The sequence below is a fragment of the Lissotriton vulgaris genome, chromosome 9 (assembly GCF_964263255.1).
Source record: "Lissotriton vulgaris chromosome 9, aLisVul1.2, whole genome shotgun sequence".
Classification (NCBI taxonomy): Eukaryota; Metazoa; Chordata; class Amphibia; order Caudata; family Salamandridae; genus Lissotriton; species Lissotriton vulgaris.
This window is the reverse complement of record NC_141697.1, coordinates 888,452,494-888,479,641: the sequence shown is the minus strand read 5'-3', so window position 1 is coordinate 888,479,641 and position 27,148 is coordinate 888,452,494. Positions and strand designations below refer to the sequence as shown.

The window sequence follows — 27,148 nt, the reverse complement described above, 5'->3', positions numbered from 1 at the left end:
AGAAAAGGAGACTTATTTATAGCCTCTAACGTGCTTCAGCGGGCAGGGGGTAGGCTCTTCATACCGACATAACATATTAGTTTGCGGATGAAGGTGACGGCCATTAACCTACTGCTATCCTCCTCTGCTCGGCTACGTTGGGGATACTCCTCTCTATGTTTTCATGAATGTTCCTTTCAGGGGAATAGGAGTAATCTCTTTTTCACTTTTTAGTGAAAAATATCCCTTGCTCTCTCTTTTGATCTCAAAAATCTATAAAATATATCAATACTGGAGAACCACAGTGTGCAGGTAAGTAAGCTGTTTTTTCTCCAGTATTGTATCTTTAATATGTTCACATGCTTGAGTCTTCCCCATCGTCATGATGGAAGTCCCATGGGAAGATTTGGGCATGTAAATCTATAAAAGATTTCAATACTGGAGAACAATGTACAAGTAAGTAACTTGTTTTTTCCTTCCATTCCACTTGAAAGAATTTTCAACTGCCTTTCACTGCTTCCCAGTATACACGGACTCCCTGCTCAAGGGTTCAATTACTATCCCATTTTGCAGTAAAGGGAAAAGACAGATATTGAGAATGCTTAAGTTTGCAGTCATGATTAATTACCTAAGGGTGTATTGATTAAGAAGATACTTGCTTATCAATTGAGAGTTAATACAGAGCCCTGACGAAGTTCAGGCAATGAATCTGGATAAAACACGTGTTGACTAGTTTGCTTTCAAGAAGAAAATAAAGAACCATAACCTGGATAAAGAATATCTAACTCTATGCATGTTCTTTTGTGTGCTTACAAGGAATGTTGTAATATATTTTGTAATAATTCTACACTAGAGGGGTAGTAGTGTGGGCACCATTTCCTTTGTTCGGAAACCCTTTACGAATTTTCCTAAATGTGTTAAAAGGCATTTGGAGTTGGCCGCCCACCATACTCTTACATCTTTTGTTTTTTTTCAGCAAAACAAAAAACTGTAAAAGACACATTTCCTAAAAACAATAGGTTTGAGGATTTCCATTTCTAAGTGAGAAATAAGCAAGGAGTTCAGGATGACCGGTCCTAAGTAAGGGCTTAGGGGTTCATCACCAGATGTCTGAGCACGAAAGTGAGATGTGACAGCGTTTTTGTTACATTGACATTGTGATCGAGTGAAAGGTTTTTACCAAGACACTCGGCATAGCACACACACGAGCAACAGTTCTATTTTATACCTTTCCAAAATTAGTCAGTGTGTATCTGTGTGCATGCATGTGTGCCTGGTGCGAGGAGAAGAAGTTCTCCTGTAGACGCCTTTGCCTGTGCCTGTTTGGAAGAGGAGGAAGTAGTCAGCTCTGGTCTGCATGCTTACTGATTTTAATTTACAACTAGAGATTGCCTGTAATTTTTATAGTGGAGAGAACAATCAGCATATGTGGATAGTCTTTTTCTTTGATTATTATAGATCCTGCAATAATGGCAGACCAAAATATGTTGGCTTTTTATTAAGAATAAATCAAGCATTAACAGGTTTCGGGCACCTGCTTACACCAGTTTACAATATGGCTATGCTGTTAACTTGTAAAGTGCAAAAAACGACAAGTACCTCAAAAACAGGTGTCCCAGCACTCAAGATACCCTGCTCAATACTGAAAATGAAATCTAATTTTGAAAAATACTGCAGTAGATTTTGAGGTCAAACAAGTTGGTTTTGAGATCTTTTTCAAACTGCACCAGATTAGATTGAAAGCGCAGATGAACAGGCATTTCTTTCCATGCTTTTGAAATAATAACGTCCATCATGCGTCCCCCGATTCTGGTTTCCTTGAATTTGGGGCTGGCCAGTTGAAACTCGAGGGAGGACCTCAGAGCTCTGGTTGGTGTATATCTACAAAAATATCTTTCATGAAGTTGTCTTTCCTTTGGCTCTGGAGTGCCACATGGTGAGTGCCGCAAGACATTGACCCTTAAATAAGCACCTATTTCCTATAGGAAGCCAGTGCAGTTTACTTAGCTGTTCAGAGACTGAGATGTTACACCTAAGAACTAAACCAGTCATGCAGCAGAGATTAAAACAATCTGGAGCTTTCTAATGACATATTTATGAAGATCTAAAAATTGTTTCCATAGTCAAGATGTGACAGAATCTGAGCTCAAACCAGAAACTTTCCCTCCCATTAGGTGTCCCTCCTTGGAAACTCAACATAGTACTTTTACATCATATGCAGGATCTCTTTGAACCTATCCACAAAGCCTTCCTTCAACACATTTCTTGGAAAACAGCTTTCCTTGTAGCTATTACATCAGCTCCAGTGGCGGCTCCTCCACTAAGGCAGAGGTGCATTGACTCGCCGCTTCAACTGCAAGTTCAATACAAAAAATAAAATGATAATAACGCTGCGTTATTATCATATTTTTTTTGTATTGAGCTTGCAGTTGAAGTGGCGGGTGGGACTGGGCTCCCCGCATACCAGGGAGGAGTGGTGGCTGCACCCTGAGTGATCATGTAGGTTTGGCCTGCCATCTCGGGCCGGCAAAACCCACGTGCAGACTTGCCATGTTCTCCACCCAGGCTGCATTACAACCTGGGTGGAGAACATGCCCATGCTCCTATTCACCATCTTAGCGCCGAACCACAGCGCTCAGACCAATCACAATGCTGCATTGCAGCATTGTGATTGGCTGGCAGCCTGGGTGCTTACTGCCTGGTTCCTGTGTGGAGAGAAGGTGGCGGCTGGCGACTGGCGCGATGAGCAGGGAATATTTTTTTTGTAACCCCCACCACAGCTCCGCCCCCCTCTACTATTCCCTACCAGCCACTACTGATAAGCTTGCAGGGTTAGCGAGAACCAAGCACTATGTTCTCATGAACCATACACAGTATGACACTCAAACAAAGTGTTCATGAGAACTCATCCAAAATTCCTCCCAAAGGTTATTTCAGACTTCCTGTCAACCAGACCATCTCTTTACATACATTTTTAAATAAACTTTTTAGAGGAAGAAAGGAGAGATTAGAGTTAAATAAAACGCTAAGATTTTTAGCTGACGATACTAGGATGGGTGGGGTGGTAGACTCGAGGATCACCATATAGCGGTCCACATTGACTAGTTTCTAAAGATAATCACTTTGGTTTGATCACAATTAAGGGTAAGTCAGTTTACTCTCACCCAGTCAGATATACAAGTCATCCATGATGAAAAATTATGTGGGTCACCGTTCAAACTCAGGATCAACTGAGTATCAGTGTAAGTGAAAAATCCATATCCATAGCTCGGTTGTTTACACCGATTTTTTATTGCCATTTATTATAAGATAGACATTGCACAGTAAAATCTCAATCATTCCAAAATCCATAAACCCCTCCCTCTCATCTCTTAGGGTCCAGTCCCTACCACATCATGTATTTATATATTTATTATACAATTAAACCATACTCTATACACCTCTCACAGTATGTTACAACATACACTCTGTGCTCCCGCAGAAATGATGAGAGCCATTTTTACACGGTGCCTGCAGCCCCAAGACCTGCCAGCTGTTCCAGCAAAATAGCATGAGAGATGGTGTCAAGAGTGGCCGACAGATCTTGTAGTATAAGAGCTGCTGACCAACCTATATCCAAGATTGAACACATAACGTTTGTGGCCCGAGAGGTGTCGGTACTCCAAAGTCACTCTTGTAATACCAATGTAGTAGTTTTCGCAATGCAACCCAACCCAAGAAGTATTTCTATGCCCGTAGCTGCAACAACATGGTACTCACAGGGTTGTCTAGTAAGTCGTTTTTATTTAAATATTCTGTTTTGATAAAGAAAGAGGAATGCAGTGAAAGAGCAAATGAGGAACTGAACCAAACAACAAGGAAATATTTTTAAGGCATATTTTAGTAGAACTGCTGTTTCTTGGGAACATGTTTGTTGTTTGTGTCAGAACACTTTAAAAAGAAATGTATATTATTCAGAATGTAATCAAATGATGATTGATTGTTTTTCTTTCTCACAGATCCTTTAACACCCGGCCACCGGAGTGATTCCTGATTGGCAGTGGCAGAGATGAGGATCTTGGAGCAGAGCCCACTGCTATCTTTCCTTGCCAAGACCTTGGTGGTGGCAATCATCTTCGCAGGAAACCTCTCCTGGGTGGCGGCATCAGACATACAGTTGGAGGTCAATAAAAGTGTAACATGTGGGATTGAATCCAAAGGATGCCAGCCTGGCATCATCCTACCAGTATGGGAACCAAACAACCCTTCCTTTGGCGACAAGGCTGCCAGGGCAATTGTCTACTTTGTAGCCATGTTATACATGTTTCTTGGCGTGTCAATAATTGCAGATCGTTTCATGGCATCCATAGAAGTCATAACTTCACAGGAGAAGGAAATTACTCTTACAAAACCTAATGGGGAGACGAGTGTAGCAACAGTTAGAATCTGGAATGAAACAGTTTCTAATCTTACCTTGATGGCCCTAGGTTCATCAGCTCCAGAAATTCTTCTGTCCGTCATTGAGGTTTGCGGCCACAATTTCCATGCTGGTGAATTAGGGCCTGGTACCATTGTTGGCAGTGCTGCCTTCAATATGTTCGTAATCATTGCCATCTGTGTCTATGTGATTCCAACAGGTGAGAGCAGGAAAGTTAAGCATCTGAGAGTTTTCTTTGTCACTGCCTCTTGGAGCATATTTGCCTACATTTGGCTTTACCTTATTCTTGCTGTGATTTCCCCAGGGAGGGTCCAGGTCTGGGAAGGCCTTGTGACTCTCCTTTTCTTTCCTGTTTGTGTTGTCTTTGCCTGGGTTGCTGACAAAAGGTTGCTCTTTTACAAGTATGCCTACAAGAGGTATCGACCTGACAAACGTAGAGGCATTGTTATAGAGACGGAAGGCGAATTCCCCAGAGGAATAGAAATGGATGGGGCATTTATTGCTGACCATCGTGACAATGGGTTCATTGATGGGTCGGTGGCCACGATGGAAGCCAAGGAGCTTGATGAGAGTCGCAAGGAAGTAATTCGCATCTTAAAAGATCTCAAGCAGAAGTACCCAGAACGAGAACTGGACCAGCTGGTCGAAATGGCCAACTACTATGCTCTTCTTCACCAGCAGAAGAGCAGGGCATTCTACCGTATCCAAGCCACCCGCATGATGATTGGTGCTGGGAACATCCTGAAGAAGCATGCAGCTGCAGATCATTCCAAGAGAGCAGCCAACTTACAGGAAGTCCCATCAGATACAGATGAAGAAAATATCAGCAAGATATTCTTTGATCCATGCACCTACCAATGCCTGGAGAACTGTGGGTTTGTAACACTTAATGTTACCTGCCAAGGAGGCGACTGCAACAGCACTTTCTATGTGGATTACAAAACTGAAGATGGATCAGCCAATGCTGGTTCTGACTATGAATACAGTGAAGGCACCTTGATCTTTAAGCCTGGGGAGACACAAAAGGAAATCAAGATTGGGATTATTGATGATGATATTTTTGAGGAAGATGAGCATTTCTTTGTCCGACTGCTAAACCTCCGCATCGGTGATGCAGAGGGCATGTTTGAATCAGATCCCACCGCTTATCCCAAAGGTCGTCTGGTGTCACCTCTAATTGCCACAGTGACTATCCTGGATGATGACCATGCTGGGATCTTCACCTTTCAGGAGAATATAGTGCATGTCAGTGAAAGTGTGGGGCTTCTGGAGGTGAAAGTGGTGCGGAACTCAGGAGCAAGGGGGACCGTAATTGTGCCCTATAGGACAGTGGAGGGTACGGCTAGAGGAGGTGCTGTTGACTATGAAGATGCATACGGAGAGCTGGAGTTCCAGAATGATGAAACTCTGTAAGTACAAGAACCTCCATTTCTGCTTTTTTCTCTGCTTAATTTCTTTGTTCAAATTTTATGAATCAATAGCCTCCTCCTGCACCATAAACTGTACTACATATGTATTTGTGTACGTGCATTTCTACAGGGCAGTCCTAGCTAAAAAGGCATTTAGCACTGAAGAAGGATGAAAGCCTACGGGTACAATTCAAGGTTATTTACAGAGAGTGCAATTCTATTGTGAGAGGAAGTATTGTGTTCCTTGAAAGGAAGAGCCTTCACCTTATCTTCTTCCTGAATTGCAAAAGGTTTGGAGCAGCTCTGATTGATATATGTGAGGATCACTGGAGCTTAGACAGAAAATTAATGCCTTCTGTTTTTTTCATTCTTGAACATTTTCGTCTCTACTCTGGCAATGTCCTGGCTCCTGGTATGACACTGCTCAACAGAGTTTTTAGTTTATTCACCGTGTAATTCACACATGCCTCGGAATTGTTTCTGATGTCCTCATAGGTGATGCATCTGCTCTTGAAGAGGAAACAGGCCAAAAGGAATAGCCATTATAGTCCATTCAGTGATGGGTGATGTGAGTGAGTTCCTTCAGGTTCTCGATGAGACATGTAACATGCCTTTGAATAGTGCTAGGATGGTGTTGTACAGGACCTTGAGCAGAATATTCTCTTCATCTAGGTATGAAAGGTCCAGAGTTAGCACCCAAGTTGTGGAATCAGTTTCTGGAATTAAGATGTTTAACGTTCTCGAGGAGACCGAACTGATAGCATTTCTGTCTTAGCTTTCTGGATGAAGTATTCTTTGAAGGTGATTTCACATTGTTCATCATCACCTGAGGAATGATACCCGCTAGGTTCATGTTGTGTACCAAGTTTGGATCTGTGGTTGGTTATAGCTGCTGGTGAACAGGAGCTCTGTCTGTGTTGGTTTTAAGTTTAGGTACGAACTGGGGGAGATATTTACAACAAAATGTTGGAGCATGCTGTTGTGCCAAAATTGGTAACGCCTTGATCTGACATTAAAAACACAGGTATATGCCATATTGATAAAAATAGGGTGCACCCCTGTGTTTCCCCCAGCGTTGGCACTAATAAAGCTGCCTAGCTCCAACGCAGGCACCCAGCCACCCGGTTACAGGGGTACCTGTGCTGCAGGGGCAATTTTTTATGTGCAAGAAGGGACACCTTCCTGCACATAAACAATCTTGAAAGGCAATTGGCTCTTTCTATGTGTGTTGAAGAATGCAGTACACATTGAAAGAGCAACAAACAAGAAGAAAATAATACTTTCTCCTTATATCGCAAGTCTAAGAACAGGTATTCCCTGGTCTTAGTTTTTGGCACTGCCCTAGCCTTGTAAATATGGTGTAGCATCAAAAAGCAATGGGTGTAGCAGCGGAACATCCACTAAAACACCCATTGAGCGCCCCTCTCCCGCTAAGTGAAGAGTGAAAAGGGGCCTAATTTACAAGGCATCCTTAAGCAACATTAAGTGGCTTAACGTCACTTTAAAAATAAGGAGAACGGTATATCACCTCCTGAATGTCGCTAAAAGTGACATTCTAGTGGCAATATCCCCTTGTAAATAGGCCCCTTGGTATCTATCTATTCCACATGACCTCAAGGCAGCTTGAGTATTGAATGTCATTGGTTGAGAACATTATAAGTCAGAGTTCAGTGACTTCAGTATTTTGATGTATCTTGATGGTATTGTTGGCAAGTAAGAGTACAAGAGGTTCCATGTAGAGATTGCAGATGATGGTGATGGAGAGAGGATAGATCCCTGGAGGACTCTGTATAGCGCTGGGAGTTTGGAGATCCTGCTTTCCTATCAGTATAAATTGTTGTGCTTGATGGTCTACTGTGTTCAAGAATAGGGAAAAATTGTGCAGGATCAGGCAGCAGGGGCTGTCTCTGTCGTACGTGAAGGGGGCATCGTCGTAAGAAGGACGGGAGAATGATGGGGCAGACGGTGGCAGTGTCATCTGGGTACAGAGTTGGTTTCTTCTATAGTGGAAGCATCTGTCCAGTCTTGAGGGGATCCTGGAAGGTTCCTAGACTGAGAGAGAAATTGATGATTGTGAGAGGCATTGTGAGGGGATCTTGTCAAAGAGAGTTACATATGGTAGGGTTTCATACTCATATGAGGTAACTTTGAATCAGTTGAACGTGGTGATGAGCTCTGAAAGCATGGGGAGGGGGGAGGGGATGTAGTATGGGAGATTGAGAAATTTCGTTTTGCATGGCATGGGTTGGTTTAAAAGTAGTTGATAGCGTTGCACTTAACTTGACTGAAGGATGAGATGATCTAGGTGTGGACTGATGCAGAGTTTAATGGCCCTAAATAGTGCTTTGGGTCTGCTACATGCTTTGCTGATGAGAGTTCTGTGGGACATGTCTTTGGTTGAGCTGATTAGAACTGTGCTCATGTAGCAGATTCTTTTGAGTTGGATGGGGTCATCAGGCACGTTGTTCTGTCTCCTTTCCTTTTTGTGCATAACACACCTGTTGTCAGAGAATGCATGGGTGTAGAGAGGTGCTGAAAACTTTGGCTTAAAGGATCAGGTTTTCAACTGACTGTTGAATTATACATACTTTTTCCGTGTGGTGCGGTAGAGAAGTGTGTTGACATATGATGTGGTATGAAAGTTTTTCGAAAGGTTGATGAGATCTGTTTGGAGCTAGCCTATGGGGGAGATCTTTGAAGTATTGTAATGTGAGCTTGGCTCTCTGCGGTTGATCTTGACATAGTAGAATGGTGTAGAAGATGGCGAAGTTGACTGTCAGTGATCTGCCCATTTCAGGAGCATTGGTTACCTGCAGTGGATTTTGGGTGAAGCCAAGAGGATAAGATAGAGGGTACTGTCTTTGGAGTCAGTAGGTTTCATGGTATGATTCTTGTTGTACTGGGTACAGAGGAATGTATCATGAGATTCCTTAATATTTTGGAGTTGAAGTTGCAGAATAGGTTGAAGTCTCTAAAGAATGTTGTGTGGAAGCTTGGGCGGGGTGGCGGAGATGAGACCTAAGTGGGTTGCAATGAGATGAATGTTGGGTTCTGGAGAATCTGTCCATCAGATCAAAACAGGCTGCCTGAGACTGAAGGAGTGGGAAGTGGCCTGTGAGGTGCTCGTTTGATTTGGCTATTGTACAGAGCCAAGAGGACTAATCGATGATGGCTAGCCCCCCTCCTGTCTTGAATGTGAGAGCAATGTGTTGGATGCTTTTTCTTTACACCATCTATATATTTAAAAATGTCTTCACTGATACAAGCTGTTTATAATTTAGTCACACAGTTGTTTCAGGCTGATGTAAAGGCAACGGTCAGGGCTTAAGTTACGGATTTTCTTTGAAAAGTTCAAATTGTAATTTCTCCTCACACCAGAAACAAAGTCTCAATTTACAAGAATTCCTTAGTGTCACTGTAATCACATTGTTGAATACATTCAAAAGCATATTTCACTATTGCTTTTGAACACAATTGTATTCATACATATGTGTTAAAGGTGACACTAGAGAGCAAATTGCCACACTTATCTACACAGACAATTTACTTGTGACACTCAGATTAGTTTTTGGCTTTCCCTTGGAGTTTCTCAGCTCTTACCTCCCATTGTATATCCGAGGAAATTTTAGGCGCTGTAATAGATCTGCACATGATCCAAGTTGAATGGCTTTTTTGTCCATTAAGCACTGTGATACATTCTCATAAATTGCAAAGGATACTGTGACGTGCAAAGGATGTTCTGACATTTACACGCTTAACATCTGGATACTGTCTCTCATGAGCTGTTATTGTTAATATGATTTATAGAATGTATTTGTCATTTAACCTGCCTCTTCATGCAGTCAATGTTTCTATTATATTTTAACTCACTTTTCTATTAAAAAACAGCAGTCAACCATGCTCAGAAAATGTGGGTGAAACTATGGCTGGTGACATGCTCTTTCTTGGACTGAAGATCACTGGACTTGTTCAGGGACACACCCGTCTTCATGAGACACACTCTAATTTCCCAGAGCATTTAAATACCAATGACCCACCGCAACTGAATGTATGACGTTACAACACATACATTCACAATGCTGTATTTTACTTTTACATCGTGTTCATTACAACGCAAGTCGTTACAACGTCTGGGTCAGCTTAACCATCTTATCATGTCTTGTGTATGACATATTAAAAATTCCTCTGAACTTGTGTATTGATGATTTGATTATTCCAGCTTTATGACATGCTAACATTAGCTGTAACATTGCTGGATATTCCTAGTGCCTCATTTACAACAAAATGCTGCAACGCAGTGCGGGAAGCTGTTTTGCAGCGCCGACCTGTGTCATTTTAAAAGCGCAATGATGCATCGTATTTACAAAAATACAACGCATCCCTGTGCTTTACCCTGTGCTGGTGCAGAATTGGCTGTGATGCACCAAAGCAGGCACCCCCGCGTCATGGTGCAAGTATGCCTGCGTTGTGGGGATGATTGTTGTTGTGCAGGAAGGGACACCTTCCTGCACAAAAACTATTATAGATGGCGTTTCCCTTTTTCTATGTGTGCTGCAGAATGCAGCACTCATATTAAGAGGGAACAAAAGGAGAGATAAAAGTAGTTCTCCTCGTTGCGCCTCCTTACGCCTCCCTGGAGAGGTATAGAATTTTGACACATTCCCAGGTTTACGGAACTTTGTAAATCTGGGATTGCAGCAGAGTCAATGGGTGTTGCGTGGAAACATCCACAGCAACACCCATGGCACGCCCATTTCACGCAAAGTGATGCTTGAAAAGGGGCCGTATTTACAAGGTCATGTAAAGCAACACAGGGTGGCTTTGCGTGGCCTTGTAAATATATACCAGCATGCTGTGCTACCTGTGCGTCAAAAAAACTGACGCCCCTGCGGAGCAAGGGGCTTGAAAATAAGCCCCTTAGTATCTGTCATTGTTTCTGGTCCTTCCACTTGCCCCTTAGCTTATGAAGTAATGTTGTGGGAATATTAGTCTTATGGGTTGTACACAATAGACAGAAATCCAGATAAAAATGTCACTTTCTAAATAAACGTAATGTTGCATTAGCTCCCGTAAATATGCCTTGTAATATGTAGCCATCATATAAGAAAGGATGTTTGCAATGAAAGTGATACAGATATCATAATGTGCTCAGTATTTTCAAGATTGCAACAGGGATTCGTCAAAGCAGGGAAAGGTTGTATGCTGACGTAGTTCCCAGCAGCAGCTCAAGTTGAGTCTGAAACAGGAGACCTTAAAAATCTTGTGCAGAAGATCCAATAAGAATAAACTATTGTCACACCGAGCTACAAAGGGTGGACTCTGAAGAGCCTCCCTAATAACACAATAAGGACCACGCAAAACAACAATAGATGCTGAAAAGCAAATCAATGGGAAAAAGGAAAATTAAAAATAAGCGAAAAATGCAATCTTTACAGAGAAGAAAATACCTATACATGAAAAAGAATATGAAGCCTAAAGGGGTCATACAGTGAGTAATGCCCCACAGATATACCCCACCAGGCATCATGAAAAAACATAAACATGCTAAAATTCTTATTGTTGGTGATTCTTACTTTAAATCAGTATAACTTATATGATGAGGTACGAAAGAATAGGAAAAAGTATGTGATTACTCACCACTTCTGGGATGCAGAAAGACTTGACATCGGAGAGATCCTTGTGATCGATTGCACTCCGACAAAAAAACAACAGAGGCACAAGAGAAGCACAAGAGAAGCACAAGAATATCTTCACAGGTACATTGTCAGAATGAATAAGTGAAAACATCATGGAGCGCAAGAAAACAGAAGGGTAAGGATGAGGGAGAGTGGTGACGAATGACAAGAGCGATGAGAAAACCTATCAATTAGACTTTTGTCAGATCAGAAGCTTGAGTAGAGACTGTGCTTTTCTCCTGTGTTGCTCCCCAAGACCCAGAAGCACTGTTAGAAAAACTGACATCTTTGATTGGACTAAATACAGTTTCAATACATGGGAATGTGTGCCTGCAATAGCCATCTTAATTTGGTCTTAATGTCATGAGCTCCAGCAACATGTAGAATCCTCTACCTGCCCCAAGCTACAATCACGGACTCAGCTGACAGAGTCTCCACTACCAAGCGGTGGCTCCTCCGCTAAGAGGGAAGAGTGTTGTCCCACTGCTCTGTGAGCAGTTCACAAAGGAAAAATAAAATGATAATAACACAATGCTATTATTTTATTTTTCTGTCTTGGCTCAGCTGGTTGGGTGTGGGGTGGGGCTGGGCTGTCACAGGATCAGAGTTAGGAGTAGTGGGCACTCTCTTAAGTACGCATGACAGTTTGGCCAGCCGTCTTGGGCCAGCCAAACAGTCATGCACACATAGCATGTTCTCCACCTGGCTATATTGCACAGCCTTGGTGGAGAATATGCACAGGCTGCCAATTCCTGTCTGAGCGCTGAGCCATGGTGCTCAGACCAAGCACAGAGGTGCTGTCATGCACTGCAGGACCTTGATTGGCTAGGGGAGTTTGGGAGCTTGTGTGCTTCCTGCTCCCGGAGTCGAACGAAGAGCCAAAGAAGACCGAGTGGCAGCAGCTGGCTTGCAGGCAAGTGACTTAAAAAAAATCCCCTCTGCCCTGCCACCCCGTTAAATAGCAGGTACCCCAATTCCCACTTGACATTTCACTGTCAATTCTCCCCACATTTCCCTCCACCTTTCACTTCTCTGCTGTGGTGGACCCTAGTATGGAGATTCAACACTTGAGGACCAGGAAATATTAACTTTGATAACAATTTATCACAAATAGAACTGACAAATAAGCAATTACGTGACAAACTTAATGAATATAACTTTTCATTACAGAAGTTCAAAATATAAGTTCAAGGCCAGCAATGGTACAGCACTTCTCTCATGCCCATAGTATAATTTTGTCCAGAATGTAATTATATCCTTTTTTTTCAATGATGAAGTGACCGGGGTGCTCAACTAGCAATGCTGCCAGACTTAAAACGTGACCACTGGCATTTGCAGTCTGTATTAATAAAATAACCAGACATTTCAACACGATTCAATCCAGAGCAATGTACTTCCCTTCAAGATTGACTCAGTTATAAGAAAGAACAAGGGTGAAAGCTTGAATTTTATCAATCTAAACATAAATCACATGAAACGAATGGTGCCTCTCGCAGCAGGACTCAAAGTGATTGCTTGTTTCCCGGTCCACGTTGGACTATCCCTGTGCTCTTTCCCGTTTTGGCTGCCTGGAGGCTTTGGTTTTCTGAAGGACCCTGATCGCTAGGACTCACAGCGGGAGCCCGGGACTGCGAGGACCAGCATACTTTGCATCATCCACAGCTGGTGCCTCTTCCCGGGCGTGCCCCGCCTTCTTTTGTGTACTTAACTCACGTTCCCACTGCGCATCACGGGACGCGCGCGGGACCTAGCTCGGGGCTAAGCCCGGGCAAAGGGCGGGCCTTCTGAGGCCGTCCGAGGACGGTAGAGGCCGGGCCGGGCCCCCTCCCTTTCAAATTTTGTGCCTAGCCTGTGGTTTTAAGTTGATAGGATATTGTTATATTGTTTATACTCGGCACCATGGTCCTTCGTTCAGGGAAGGGGAGGAATATGACAGCCACGACTTCTGGCGGGATGGTTACCGGAACAATTGACCAATTTTTAACCCATGCTACAGCCATATTAGATAAAGAAATTGCCCTGACTGAAAAACGTTTTTCCCTAGACTTAGTCACAGGAAAGCGCTCGTCATTGGGCGTTATAGGGGCTGTTGTTTCTCCTAACCCAACTTTTTCTAAATTAATGTCTGCCCAGCGCCCCGAAACAGGTTCCATAACGGTAGTCCCGGGCTCAGTAGCAGGACTGGACTGGCCGTTGTGGACACTGGGCAATCCCCCGGTGCGCCGCAAGGGTGGGGGCCGGTTTTGGGCCCTGGGGGCCGTTTTTGTTACAGGACCGTTTTTGCAGCATAGCTGCAAACTCAGCCCTGTAACAAAATCGGCCGCAAACCGGCCCCGGCAAAGAGCTCAGTCGCACCCCCTGGGGGCCGGGCAAGCCCCTTACCAGGGCCGGTTTTGGTTCTCAGTCCAGCCCTGCTCAGTAGATCTAGTAGAGGATACTCTAAATTCCACTATAATTAGTGGACTTTCTGGGTCGCCTTCTTTACTTAATACTTCCCCTCCTACTCCTATTATATTAAGTCCCCTTGCAAAAAACCCTAACCCGATGGTAAAAGATAATGGTAACCCTGGGTCAAAAATAATCAATAATAATGGTAAAAGGAAAAGAAAGGGTCATTCCCAGAAGGGGAATATGCCTACAATATCTAAAATAATCTCTAAAATAACCCCCCAGTGTTGGCTCCTAACCCCCTATACACTAGTCTACCTATAGGGGCAACTTTAAACATTAACCCCAGTACGGACTTTAGTACAAATGATGTATTCCTGGGAAAATGGAAATTTTATTGAAATCCTTAATGCTTCCTTTATTAGAACGAACCAGGATGATTAACAGTAAACTAGATCAACTGGAAGTTCTGGTGAAAGCCAACTCCACTTCACTGGATAGGTTGGTGACAAACACGAAGCTTACTGAGGTACGAATAGCAATCGGCCAGCCCCAGAACACCCACAATTAAGTACTTGTAACTATACCTGCCACACATGACCAATCTGCAAAAGAAACCCTAGTTGCTGCTGTACCCCAGCCTTGTGGGGATACAGTCGCTGGGCCCCTATTGGCAGCTACGGCTAATCCCACGAACACAGGTGCCCAACACAAGCGACAGGCGCAAGCGGATAATAATTTGAAGGGTAGGCTACTAACACCGGATCTGCCCCCAGAAGCTAACCCCCTAGTGGTTATATTAGCGGGAGTCCCTGTTTTGAGAGAACATGCAAAGGAGCCCTTTGCTGCTCTGAAAAACAAGGTAACCAGTTGGGTTAATTTAAATAGACCCCTGCCCCCCCAAAGTTCGAGCGAGATTGTAATGGTGAGGAGAACTCCGTGGATAGGTAGAACAACAAAATATTTTGATGGGGATTGCATAGTGGTCACTTTCAGAGACTCCAGACCCGTTTCTTATATTTGTGCTTGGCCCAACCAGGTACTGGATGCCACTATCCAGTCTTTACCACTAGCCTATTTTTATCCGCCACCTAAAGTAGTGGTAGCTAAGGGGAGGCCGAATGAATGGATGAGAGTGGAAAGGTGGGGTGGATATAGGGGGAAATGGAGTAGACCGATCCCTATGCATATCCCGAATCACTTTCTTAACTTTAATCGTTTTCGCTGTCTTGAAGCTGTGGACTGACTGCATTCTTCCATTAATGAATCAGGAACCCCCAAGGACAAGGAGGGTGCTGAAGAAGTATCCGTTGCTTCTCCGAAGCTGTTAGATTATGGACGACCTAATAACATTGAGGACTGTGGCCCTACTGGAGATAAAGACTGAGAGTTGCACAAGCATGTTGTCCAGGGCACCACTGATAGTATAGGCCCACCCTATATGCAAGGATGTAGTAGTAACTTAGCAAATGCAGAGGCTATAGATGTTATATACCGGGATAGGGGTGGTATCCCTGAGGTAGGGATTGAAAAAGTAAAAGAAAAAGAAAGTCAAGGGTACAATTTAGCAAGTTGGAATATTGCGGGATGGAATAGTAAAATGGGAGTCCTTGGGTGGAGAGATACAGTGGAATCATATGATATCCTGTGTCTACAAGAGACTTGGAGCGTAGATGATATTAGCTATGATGGTTATGTTGCCTATAATCTTCCAGCACAGGGATCGAATATGGGCAGAGCTAAAGGGGGCTTACTTATTTTGCTTTCTGTTAAATTCCCTGTGCAGGTCATAAGATACGTGATGATCGGAAGTCACTCCCAACTGCTGTGGCTGAGACATAAGAATGGTCGTAATGTTTTATTGATTAATTTTTATAATAATTTGCCCGACCCTGTGCGATCGACCGCGGTTAGCGAGGTCGACAAGGCCCTGGATGGGATTGTTCGGGCTAATCATGTTAACTTTGAACTCATCTGGGGTGGGGATTTTAATATTCTGTTGTGCCCCTTTTCTTTAACTAAGGTATGCTGGATATATGATGACAGAGGAGAAGGGTACACCCATTTTAAGCATAGCACTAATGGTGAATCGCTGAACTCCGCTCTTGCTAAATTCGACCTGGTCGTGTTACAACCCGCAGGAGATGGTGATCGAAACCCCGTCCCTACCTTTACAGGGAGGAATTCGGCCTCACTTATTGATTATTTGTTGGTCTCGGCTGATATTAGTAAATATTGTGACACTCCGGTTATACTGGATCTTGCTATCAGTGACCATAATTGTGTTACAGTAATGCTGCTAGTTTGGGGTAATAAAGTAGCATCAGCTAAAACTGTTGGTACCTATATCATCCCATGTAGACCAAATGGTCACAGGATAAAATGGAAGGGTGATAACTCCGATAAGTTGTTGGTTAAAATTGTAGTGGCCTGTTTGCCCGATCTGTGCTCTTGCTTGGACTAAAGCACAGATTCATGTGACATATTGACTAGTTTCAACAGGATTAATAATATAGTTGATAATACCCTGACTTCTACTAAGCGTACTAATGGCAAACCAAGGATAGGTTGGTTTGATTCTTTGTGCACCGAGTCTTTGCAGAAGCTTAAGAAGGCTCTATCTAGTAGGCCCAGAGATAGGTCGAGTATCATAACCCTCAGGGCCGTTTATAAGGGGCATTTAAAACATCGGAAGTTGGAATTGCAGGAGGAAGCATGGGCTAATTTGTATAAGGCCGTTAAATTATCGAACAGCAAACTATTCTGGGATACGGTTAATTGCCCTTTTCTTAAGAGTGATGAAACCCCTATCCTCACTGCTCTTGTCAGTGAGGACTGTTGGGTCGCTCACTTTGCTAGCATATTTGACTCAAAGAGAGTGGTGGACTTATCCCGGGTAGAGGCTGATCCATGGCCAATTCTTCCCCTAAGCATTACAGTTTCGGAGGTGGAACTTGCCATTAGGACTAGCAAGGGAGCGAAGGCCCCTGCCCCTGACGGGGTGCCCATAGACCCATACAAGGCAGATTCATCATTGTGGGGCCCAGTCCTGACTAGGGTCTTTAATGCAGCAGTCCCGGAGGGCACAACGCCCACCTGGGGTCAATCTGTAATTATTCCGATATATAAAAAGGGGGATAGGGCGGATGCTAAAAATTACCGCCCTATCTCCCTTTTAGATTCATCACTTAAAGCCATGAGCCGGCTACTGTTGGCCAGATTAGAAGAGTGGGCCGAGGGTAGTGGTATTTTTGCACTGTGCCAATTCGGATTCTGTAAGGGTCTGGGTACCGTGGAATAATGCATTAATCTAGACCTCCTAATTGGGAAGTATACCCGTGCTAAGAAGGGCTCAATTTTTCTCTGCTTCGCTGACCTAAGCAGGGCGTTTGACCTCGTTGATCATGCGCTGCTATGGTCAACCTTATTAGATCAAGGTGCCCCAGCAGAGATTATTTACTTTCTGGCTAGATTGTATTCTAAACTCTCTGCCCGTATTAGATATGGTCAAGGGGGGGGAATGTACTGATTGTATCAGTGTTAAGTTAGGTATAAGACAAGGTTGCGTCCTTGCGCCCCTCCTTTTCTCCCTTTTTATTAACTCAATAGACTCTGAGCTCAAGCAAGTTAACTCTGATGCCCCGTTAGTTGATGGTCAGGCTGTTCCCATCTTACTTTATGCTGATGACTCAGTGCTCCTATCCAGAACCCCTAGAGGCTTAAATTGATGGATAAATGTGTGGGTTTTATCAAGGAAAAAACATTAAAAATCAATAATACTAAAACATTCATTATGCCATGTGGAAAGAAAATGAAGAAGCTGAAATTTTTCCATATAGAGGGACAAAAAATAGAAGTTGTAAATAAATTCTGTTATTTGGCATAACTTTTAGTAGCAACGGTTTGTGGTCAGAGGAGATATCCAATGTAAAAGCCAAGATGTCCAAAAGTGCATAGACAAACACCAACTGCTAAAACTTCAATTCCTTCACAATGCCATAGTTCGAGTGCTGCTCAACATTCCCAAATACCACAATATTTCTAGCAGCATCAGGGAGCTTTTTGGCTTCCGGTCAAGCAGCGCATTGAATTCAAGGCACTGTGCCTGGTGCATAAAGCATTGTATGATGGTGGTGCATCGGATCTACAGAAACTTTTATAATGACACTCCCCACAGCAGAATCTTAAATCTGCTAATAAAAGACTAGTCCAGGTCCCCAAAACCCAAAAGGCCACTTGGGGAGGCAGAAGCCTCTCCTAACGAGCATCCAAGCTCTGGAACGAACTGAAGGTCATTATTAGGCTACAACCTACTAGACCCCTGTTTAGGAAAATGCTTAAGACCTGGATATTCCCCGTAAAGGAATAAGGCTTTTTCACCCAATTCTTGACAAGTTTCCTCGCTATTTCCAGGGCCAAGAACCCTCGGCATTCATGTGCTCTGCAAGTTCTTGCTTATTTACTTACTGCTATAAAAATTGTATCACAGGTCAAAAGTCTCTTCTCTTGAGATGGACTTAAAGGGCCTCAAATGAACATTTCTCTTGGATTCTTGTTGCCGCCATGATCTACTCTTTCATCTGGAATTGATGGACTCATCTGATGGTATTTAGTGAGTGATTCCCTCTGGGTGCATTGTCAGGTTTGTCTGTGAATGATTTAGAGGGTGTTGATCTGCAAAGGAAATGCGTGATGGATTGGTCTTGTTTATTTTTTGTGGATGAAATTTCTGTGGAATCTCAATGTCATAAAGTCGCACATGTACCGTGGTATCTTGATGTGTATCTGCACCCAGTGTTTCACCTCACCCATGGCATCACTGCAAGTATTTAGGAGAATGTCAAACAACGCATAAGGTTTAAATCCCTCTGTGTTGCGCACAAGACGCTCTGGGGCACAGGCCCAAAAATCAATCCCTCCCTTCTGATGTTCTACCGACCTATGCGGAACCTAAGATCCGCTAATCTCTTTCAAGCCAATGTACCAAAAACAAGGAGGGTATGATCGGGGGGACGTATGTTCTCCTACAATGCCTCCATTCTATGGAATTCTCTCCCGACCCAACTCTGATCTACACCACACCACCTCACATTCAGGAAGCTTTTAAAAACGTGGCTATTTCAGAACTTGCAGTAAACGACCCTAGTATGCCTGTTGTTGCGTAGCGCTGGGATGCCTAAGAGTAGCCATACGCTTAACAAGAATTTAACTAATAATAATAATGTCACACCCAGGTGGCGCAGGTGTACCTCGTGATATGTCATGGCAGGTATTACTGCCCCCAGGTCCCCGGTCCACAGAGTATGTGTGAAGTATAGCCTTCGATCATGTAGATCTCTCTGGTCCACTCAGCTGCAAATGGCCCCCAAAGGACACAACCCTCTCTGTCAGGGACTCTGCGAGCCTTACCTTATGCTCACGGAGCGGTCCCGCAGAGGCAGCATGAACAACCTCCACCGTCCCCTGCCTTCCTCCAGTGATAGCAAAGACACCGACCAGGTTGAAGGTTGGGGCCGGGAGAGGAAAACCTAAATGGTGAAGTGTGCGTTGTCTTGTAGGTGGGCCTGGTCATATACGTTCCGTAGCTATATGGAACCCATCCGGGAACAACACAGGTTTATTCACACAGGAAAAGGTAGAAGCACTATTGGAGCACATTTAGTCACCTGCGAGAATGGTAGACATCAAACTCAGGGTGTATCTCTGGCATCTCAGATAGTAATCCACTAGTAAGGTAACTTGAGGTTTGGTGTTCAGAGGAAGAGGAACCAGAAAACAAGAAGTAAGCACTCCAGCGCAATTCCATAGCCAACAAAGGACAACGCACTCCTGCACTGGTGGAAATCTATACATGTATGCAAGAACTCCTGCGCTCACACAATAGGTAGGAATCATAACCCGCTCCTGTGCGTAGGTAGTCAAATGTGAGGAGGTGAGCGCTCCTGCGCTCACTCAATAGGCAATAAATGACAGCGCGCTCATGTGCATGTGAAAATCAATGCAGGTATACAAGGGCTACTGCGCTCGCACAATAGATAGTTGTGACAACGCGCTCCTGTGGAGTTGCAAGTGCACCTGCGCTTGCACTTGGACCCCTCCCCTCCAGGTACCGCTGGTCAGCACTCACCAAGCCACAGGAATGCAGAAGGTGTAAACAGGCCCTCTGCTGAGGCGCAAGTCTTGTCCTCCCTGGTGTGCGGTTAGGCACTTAGGGGCAAATTATCAAGGACGGGCGATACATTATCTCCGCTTTTATCGGCAGGAAACTGCCGATAAAGCGGCGGTAATGGGCTTGATAAAATGCTCTATGGAATTCCAATCGAAGCCCATGTTAGCTGTCATTACATCCAACATGGACTTCGATTGAAATTCCATAGAGCATATTACCAAGCCCATTATCGCCGCTTTATCAGCAGTTTCCTGACGATAAAAGCGGCGATAATGTATCGCCCATCCTTGATAATATGACCCTAAATTCGAAGAGCAGCGTCGTGTTGAACTACGCGGGTTCACATACTGATTACCCCAGAAGTTCAACCCGTGCTGGCTTCTTGGACAATTCCAATTCACTGCACTAGAGTGCTGACTGACCAGAGAGCCATAGCGTGAGGCAGAAAGCGGAGCATTCACTCCACGCTTCCCTCCTGCTTATCGTGGTCCCCGGTACGTCCCGCACCATGATCTGTGACACTCTCCCACCCCCTCCAAAGAGACACACGCATGGAGCACCACACTTCAAAGGTCTCAGCAGTGCATATGTCATGGCCATTTCTGTTTCCGCATGTGATGGCCTCTCTTATCCTTAAGTTGTACTTATTGTTAATGCCTGGAGCAGGCCTTGTCCACACCTCTCTCCCAGGTTCGGGACTGGCCTCTTCTGTTCTCAGCCAGCTAACAAGGGTTGTCTCCGCTTCAGATCCTGAGTGCCATTGATGAGTGGACCGCTACATACACAGTGTGCGGGGGGGGGGGGGGTGGATTCCCAGCTCTTACTTGTTACAGAATGGGTCACCCCACTATCGCTTAAGTACATCATCGATCCCCGAAGGGCCCTCATGGAGGCTTTGTTTTACCTGTTCCCCACCAGTAGTGCTGCTGCCCCAGCCTGGGATGTGCTCAACGCAGAACGCTCCTCTGTCTCCCACATCACCACCTCCTCCAGAGCAATGAAACTCTCTCTAGTGCTGATTGGGTTTTCAGTGGGGGCGCAGAGAGTGTCTCACAGTGTCACTGGGCCATATCTTTGTGCTCAGGGATGTCAGCCCACCATCTTTGGTGAGGCTGCATGGACTCATGGCTTCAACGTGGTTTTTCCAGCCACACCATCTTCCTTCAAGTTGCGTAATGGCAGGGGGTCATCTTGTGGAGCCCCCAGAGGTGTCTCCCGGATCCGGCGGAGGGTGGGCAGGATGATGTGTAAACTCTTTGTGAGCCTGGTGATAGAGCTGAGACACACTTTGCAATTGCTCCACTAGCTTGGCCACGGCCCGCCACAGAATGTTGACCTATGCCATACCTAAGTCACAGTAACACTGCACCTCATCACGCCAGCCATCCTATGCACAGCCTTGCACACCGTCGGCAGCACTCTCCTCGCCCCAAGTGTGGGCAACACAAACTCGCACAGCTCTGACAAGGCCAGCAAGTTAGTATGCACATCCCCAGCTACTGACTGCAAACACTCAACCAACATTCTCAGCTGTGCTGTCCCCATTCGTATGCTCTTTATGCCCTTGACGTCATTATGCATACCATCAGTCAGTTACTGCATAACCTCAGCAACGCTCTGTGCTTCCACATCCACATGAATTGTTTCAAGAGGGCAGTTGAGGAAAATCTGCCTGCAGGGAGTTGAAGGCTTGCAGATGCGGGAAACCAGGTAAAGATCAAAATTCGTAGGACTAGTGGGGATGTAGGCGAACAGAGGGAGGAATGGTATCTGGAAAAGCAATAAAGGGATTTCGCAGTGAGAAGCTTTACTTTTGCTTTGTTGCGTGCAACTTATGGAATATATAGGGTATTTGTCCATGAACACTGAAAATATTGATAAGGATTCGTGACGAAATGTCTGACTTGTGCCCTTCACTACATAGCCTTCTACTCCAGAAAACACTGCCAAATAAAAAATGTAAGGAGCTTGCTTAGCTACTCACATTGGCACAGTAGAGAGTCCAACCTGCAATTAAAGAACTTAAGGCCCCAGACTGCAATTCGTTTTGAAATCACTATTAACATAAAATGTGTCTTAAAAGACAACATGCTCACCCCGAGGGTATCTTGGTAGTACTCATTTAATCAATCTTGGAGGGCTGAAAAGTTGAGTGGCTCTTCCAGGACCCGAACCTGTGGCCATGTGGGTAGCCATCGACCCCTGCAGTGGATGCATTGGTCTTTTGAGCAATTAAAAGTCTTAAGATGCACATTAGAGAGTGGAAGAGCCCAATGACAACATTTTACACGAAGGAATTGGTCTAAATGCTCTTTCCTACAAAATCTAATTAACGTGCTCCTGTTTACCACCGCAGATGTTACTCACTTGAAAAATAAACAAGCACTAGCTAAGGCAGTAGGTCCTGACTACAAGAGCTATTGGCTTACTGAAAATGTTTTTTAGCCATGTCGCGCAGCAATGCAGTTGCTTTGCAGCAGGGCTGAAAGTAAAAAAACCAATATGCTGTGGGCAGTGCTGGCCACATCATATTATTTTTTAGGTCTTGCGCTTAGCGTTGCAGTGCGCAGCACTGTCCGTGCAGCGCAAGATATTTTGTAGGGGGTTGCAGAAACTGACCTAGGAATGGCACACGCACGAGCGTGTGCTTTTCCTTTTGGGGCACGTTATTGGACTTTGTGTGCGTGTTTTTTACAAAGCCAGCAGGCAATAGGCCAAAGGCAGGCGCATTGCTCCGCCCATGTCCTATTGGTGTCTGTGACGCGCAGCAGTAGCATATGTTTCTAATTATTGTGCCCAGACATGGGCGTGATAATTGAAACCATGTTTCGCTGTGGCGCGCACCACTCGCGGGCTTCTTTGCTTGGGATCGCTTTCACTTTCGTGATCGGTTTCAATGCCGCTTTTTAGGTCTCGTCTTACTTATTTCGTCTTTTCTTTCGTGGATACTCTGGCAAAGTCAAGCGGTCTGAAAAGAAAGCCCTACTGACTTTGCCAGTGCTTGTTTTAAATGCACCATGCATTAAACAAGCGTGATTACTTTGCACAAATGGTTGTCTGCATTCTGTTTCTGTCAGGGAATTTTTGGAATGTTGAGATAGTACGAGCAGTGCTAGGCGACAACTATACACAAGATAAGATGTCACTTTATTGGGAAGGTCATGCACCGTTTTGATTGGCAGAGGTGAACGGTTTGAATATGTCGCTCTATTGGGAAGGTCATGCACCGTTTTGATTGGCAGAGGTGAACGGTTTGAATATTAATCTGTTTGCTGTGTCTGCTCCTTTGCCTTTTTGAATTCATATGTCAGTGAAACCCAAGCGCTGGACATTTTGCCGCTATCATCCTGCAAAATGAGCCATTCCTTGGCTTTATTTTCCAGGGTCTTTCTTTGGGCCTCCTGCTTAAACCCTCTTTTTATTCGCATATGTTTGCTGCCTCTGCTGCTGTCCCACTCTGTGATATCTGAAGAAACTGAGAAAGCAGCGCAGACTTGTGCCTCCTTTATGCAATGTTATATGTTGAGCACCACTAGCATGAATACCAAATGATAAATCTGGTCGTTAACTCCTTTGAAGTACTACGTCATAAAATAATAACATGTTGCTGTGACGTGACTCTCAGAGAGCCTGTCAGTGTGACGTCACTCTCAGAGAACCTGTGAACGGCACTGCCGAATGGGCACCGGGCCTCGAGTTGGAAGTGACCGAGCGCAGCTTCCGCGTGTACCACGAGTGTTTCGGGCGGTTGCGCGGGCTGCAGGTGCCCGAGCTGTACCGGGCCCCTGGGGCCACCTGTGTGCAGTGCTTGGACGGTCGGCTGCTCTTCCCACCGCAGCGCTTCGTGGCGCACTCGCACCAAGCCCAGGAGAACCGCTCCTGCCAATGGTGCTTCGACTCGGCATACTGGCGGGCCTACCTGCTGCTCTCCACTGAGTACCGAGACCCGACCGAGCGAGAGCCCCTGACCCAGCGACTCAAGGAGATAAAGGAGTCCCCGGCAACGATCCTTACGACCCTCATGGCCAACTACATCCCAGCACGACCCTTAAGATCGGCAGACCTCGAATTGGCCGTGGTACCGCGCTTTAAGCGAAGCAGGGCCGGTGGACGCTCATTTCGAGTGCGGGCCGCTGCTTTGTGGAACTCCTTACCCCCGGCAATTCGCGCTATGAGCGATTTGCTTTCTTTTCGTCGCGCCGTGAAAACATTTTTATTCCCTTAGTCATTTGCTTGTGCTGTTTTTATTAGTTGTGTTGTGTAGCTGCCTTGTCGGGCGCCAGGACGCTCCTTAGCTGGAGCATCTGTGCGCCAAATAAAAACCACATAACATAACATAACATAACATAACGTATGACTACGGCAGGAGGCACACGAGGAGGGAGGCAGCAGAGCAAGGTGAGGGGAATGCTTGTGGGAGGAGAAAATGGATTTAGATGGACGGGGGAGCACATTGTTATCATTTAAAACTGAGTGTGGTGCTTTTAATGTGGACGTTATCTGTGCCACGGTTCATGCGTGGCATCTGAAGGTAACCGTTTTTTGTACTGTAGAAAATGTTGCATTGTGGGACTTGTATTATCACTTTTCGCAGCTTGAAAAGTGGAGGTGGTTTGAAAATCAAGGGCTGCTTGAATGATGAAGTTACGTGTGTCTTGGACCACTTGGCGGTAACTAAACATAATATTGAATACAAAATATAGAATAGCCATAATATCGAAGTAAAAATATAGGATGGACAAAATATCGAATGGACACAATATAGTGGTGAAAAATATCGAATTGAAGGTAAATAATATAATATCGATTTTTCAAATATAGAAAGTCAAAATATCGAAGTATATAATATAGGTGTTAAAATATATCGAATTCTTAATCATATCGATTTTTTTTAAAGTGTTTTGTATGTTAGTATATGTGTGAAAAGTGTATATTATTTTTGTAATTTATTTTAAGTAATGAATGTTATGTTATTTAATTTTTGTGTAATTTAATTCTGTAGTGGGTTGTAGGTTTATAGGGGAATAGGGTGGGAAGTAATTTAATTATATTAAATTAAATATTAATTTTTAGAAATTACTAATTATTTTTAATTTAATTTTGCGTTTTAGTTTTGTAGTGGGTTGTGGGTTTATAGGGGAATTCGGGTGGGAAGTAATTTAATTGTAATTAATTAAATATTTTTATGTATTTATTGGTATTCATTTTGCATTTATTGTTAATTAATTTTTAATTGGTAATTAATTTTTATTATTTGATTAATTGATAATGTTAATTTTATTAATTTAGTTTCCATAGCGGGTTGTGGGTTTATAGAGGAGATGGGTGGGAAGTAATTTAATTGTAATTACGTAAATAATTTTTATTTATTTATTGGTATTGAGTTTTAATTTATTGTTTATTATTTTTTAATTGGTAATTAATTTGTATTAATTGGCAATTAATTTGTATTAATTGATTAATTGATAATTACGATAATTGTATTAATTTATTGTCTGTTGTGAATTGTGGGTTTATAGGGCAATATGGTGGGAAGTAATTTGATTGTCATTAATTACATAATAAAAATACTTTTTGTGTATTGATAAAATTAATTTACTGTTAATTAATTATTAATTGGTATTAATGTTTAATAATTAGTTTTTTTATTGAAAATTAATTTGTTGTTAATTAATTATGAATAGGTAAATATATATATATTTTTTTTAATTTTTGAAAACCTTTATTGTGCATAGCAAGCGTACAAATACGGGCCCACAACCATACAGGCCGGCCTCGAAAACAATCAATAGCACAAAAAGTACGGATAGTTCAACCCAGCAGACCCAAAGAATGCACAGACGATAGATGTCTAAGACGTGACTAGATTGAAGCGGGACCGCCAGGCACAGGAGGAATGAGGTTAAGTTTTTAAAATTTTGTAGAAAAGAAGGATCAGATGCATTCAATCCACTGAAAGCAATGGCAGGCAACAAACCAGCGAATTATTAGCAAAACGAGGAGTAAAATTAAAAGCAACAAAGGATAGTGACCACAAGGATAATAGCACAATAAAACAGTACACTTTGGCCATCGCCCGCCCCACGGACTCAGTACACCCAAATCCACGTAAATGACAGTATCGACAGCGGAGAGAATAGGTAACACTACCCCGAAGCACCTGATAACCCAAAGGGAGGAAAGAGAAAGAGAAAGAGAAAGAAAGGAGAAATAAGGCCCATAGAAACTGAAACTAAAGCAAAACCCCAACCCCCCACCCCCCACTATGCACGTATGCGGAGGCTACGGCCTACACCCCCCCCCCCAAGCTGCGTGCCTGTCGCCCACAAACCGAACCCGAAATTTAGAACAGAAAGAGAAGAAGAAAAGAGAAAGAAAAACGTAATTCACAGAAGGCCGGAGGAGAGCCAGCGAATATCCCCAAAGCACCATAACGATTCATTCTGGCCCCCCGATCCCAGACCCCGCGACCAATACAATACCCATTTCCGATATCCCCGGCAGTCAATCAGTGTCCCAGCAGTACAAGTGAAACAGTCCCGACATAATGGGGGGCACACTCAACCCTTCCCCCTGCGATGCGAAGCAGCGACATATTCCGGCCTCACGGTAGACATCTTGAAGGAGGCAAGCGAACCAAGTATCAAGATCCGAGTGTGGAAACGATCAGTAAAGTCCATCCGATACACAGCCATGTAGGCGTCCGTGGCACAGACTAGGATAACGCAGAACAGAGATCCTCCGGGATTGGCAAGCCCAGTCAATAGGAGTCGCATCAGGATGAGGAATCGAGACACGCCAGGGACCTCAGGAGGAGCAACTAGACATGGCGTCCGGCTACGTTGCTCTAGCCACACCCCTTGTTCCGATACTGCAGCCTGCCCCAAGGATAGTACAGCTGGCATCTTGACTGTAATTGGGTCACGCACCTTCAGTGTGTCAGTAATAGCCGGAGAGGAGGAACAACAGGGGGCAGTATCAAAATGAGACACAGTGTCCTGCTCCCGGAAGCGTCCATGTTCGAGCAATGGTGCCACAGGAGAAATCAAAGCCAGCCGGTCTCCCAATACACGAGCAGCAGAATGGAGAGCTGCTTTCAGGGTAGCTAGGG

General features: G+C 44.2%; 1 protein-coding gene across 2 annotated transcripts in view; it reads left to right on the top strand.

Moving 5' to 3' along the window:
* LOC147692440 (sodium/calcium exchanger 2-like) overlaps positions 1–27,148 on the top strand; it is a 1,124,793-nt gene that overhangs the window by 460,744 nt on the left and 636,901 nt on the right. For both annotated transcript variants that reach the window (XM_086938642.1, XM_086938643.1), the window contains one exon: positions 3,978–5,805. In XM_086938642.1, the coding sequence (XP_086794768.1) occupies positions 4,028–5,805 (1,778 nt within the window). In that variant the 5' untranslated portion in view covers positions 3,978–4,027. The remainder of the gene's footprint in view (positions 1–3,977; positions 5,806–27,148) is intronic.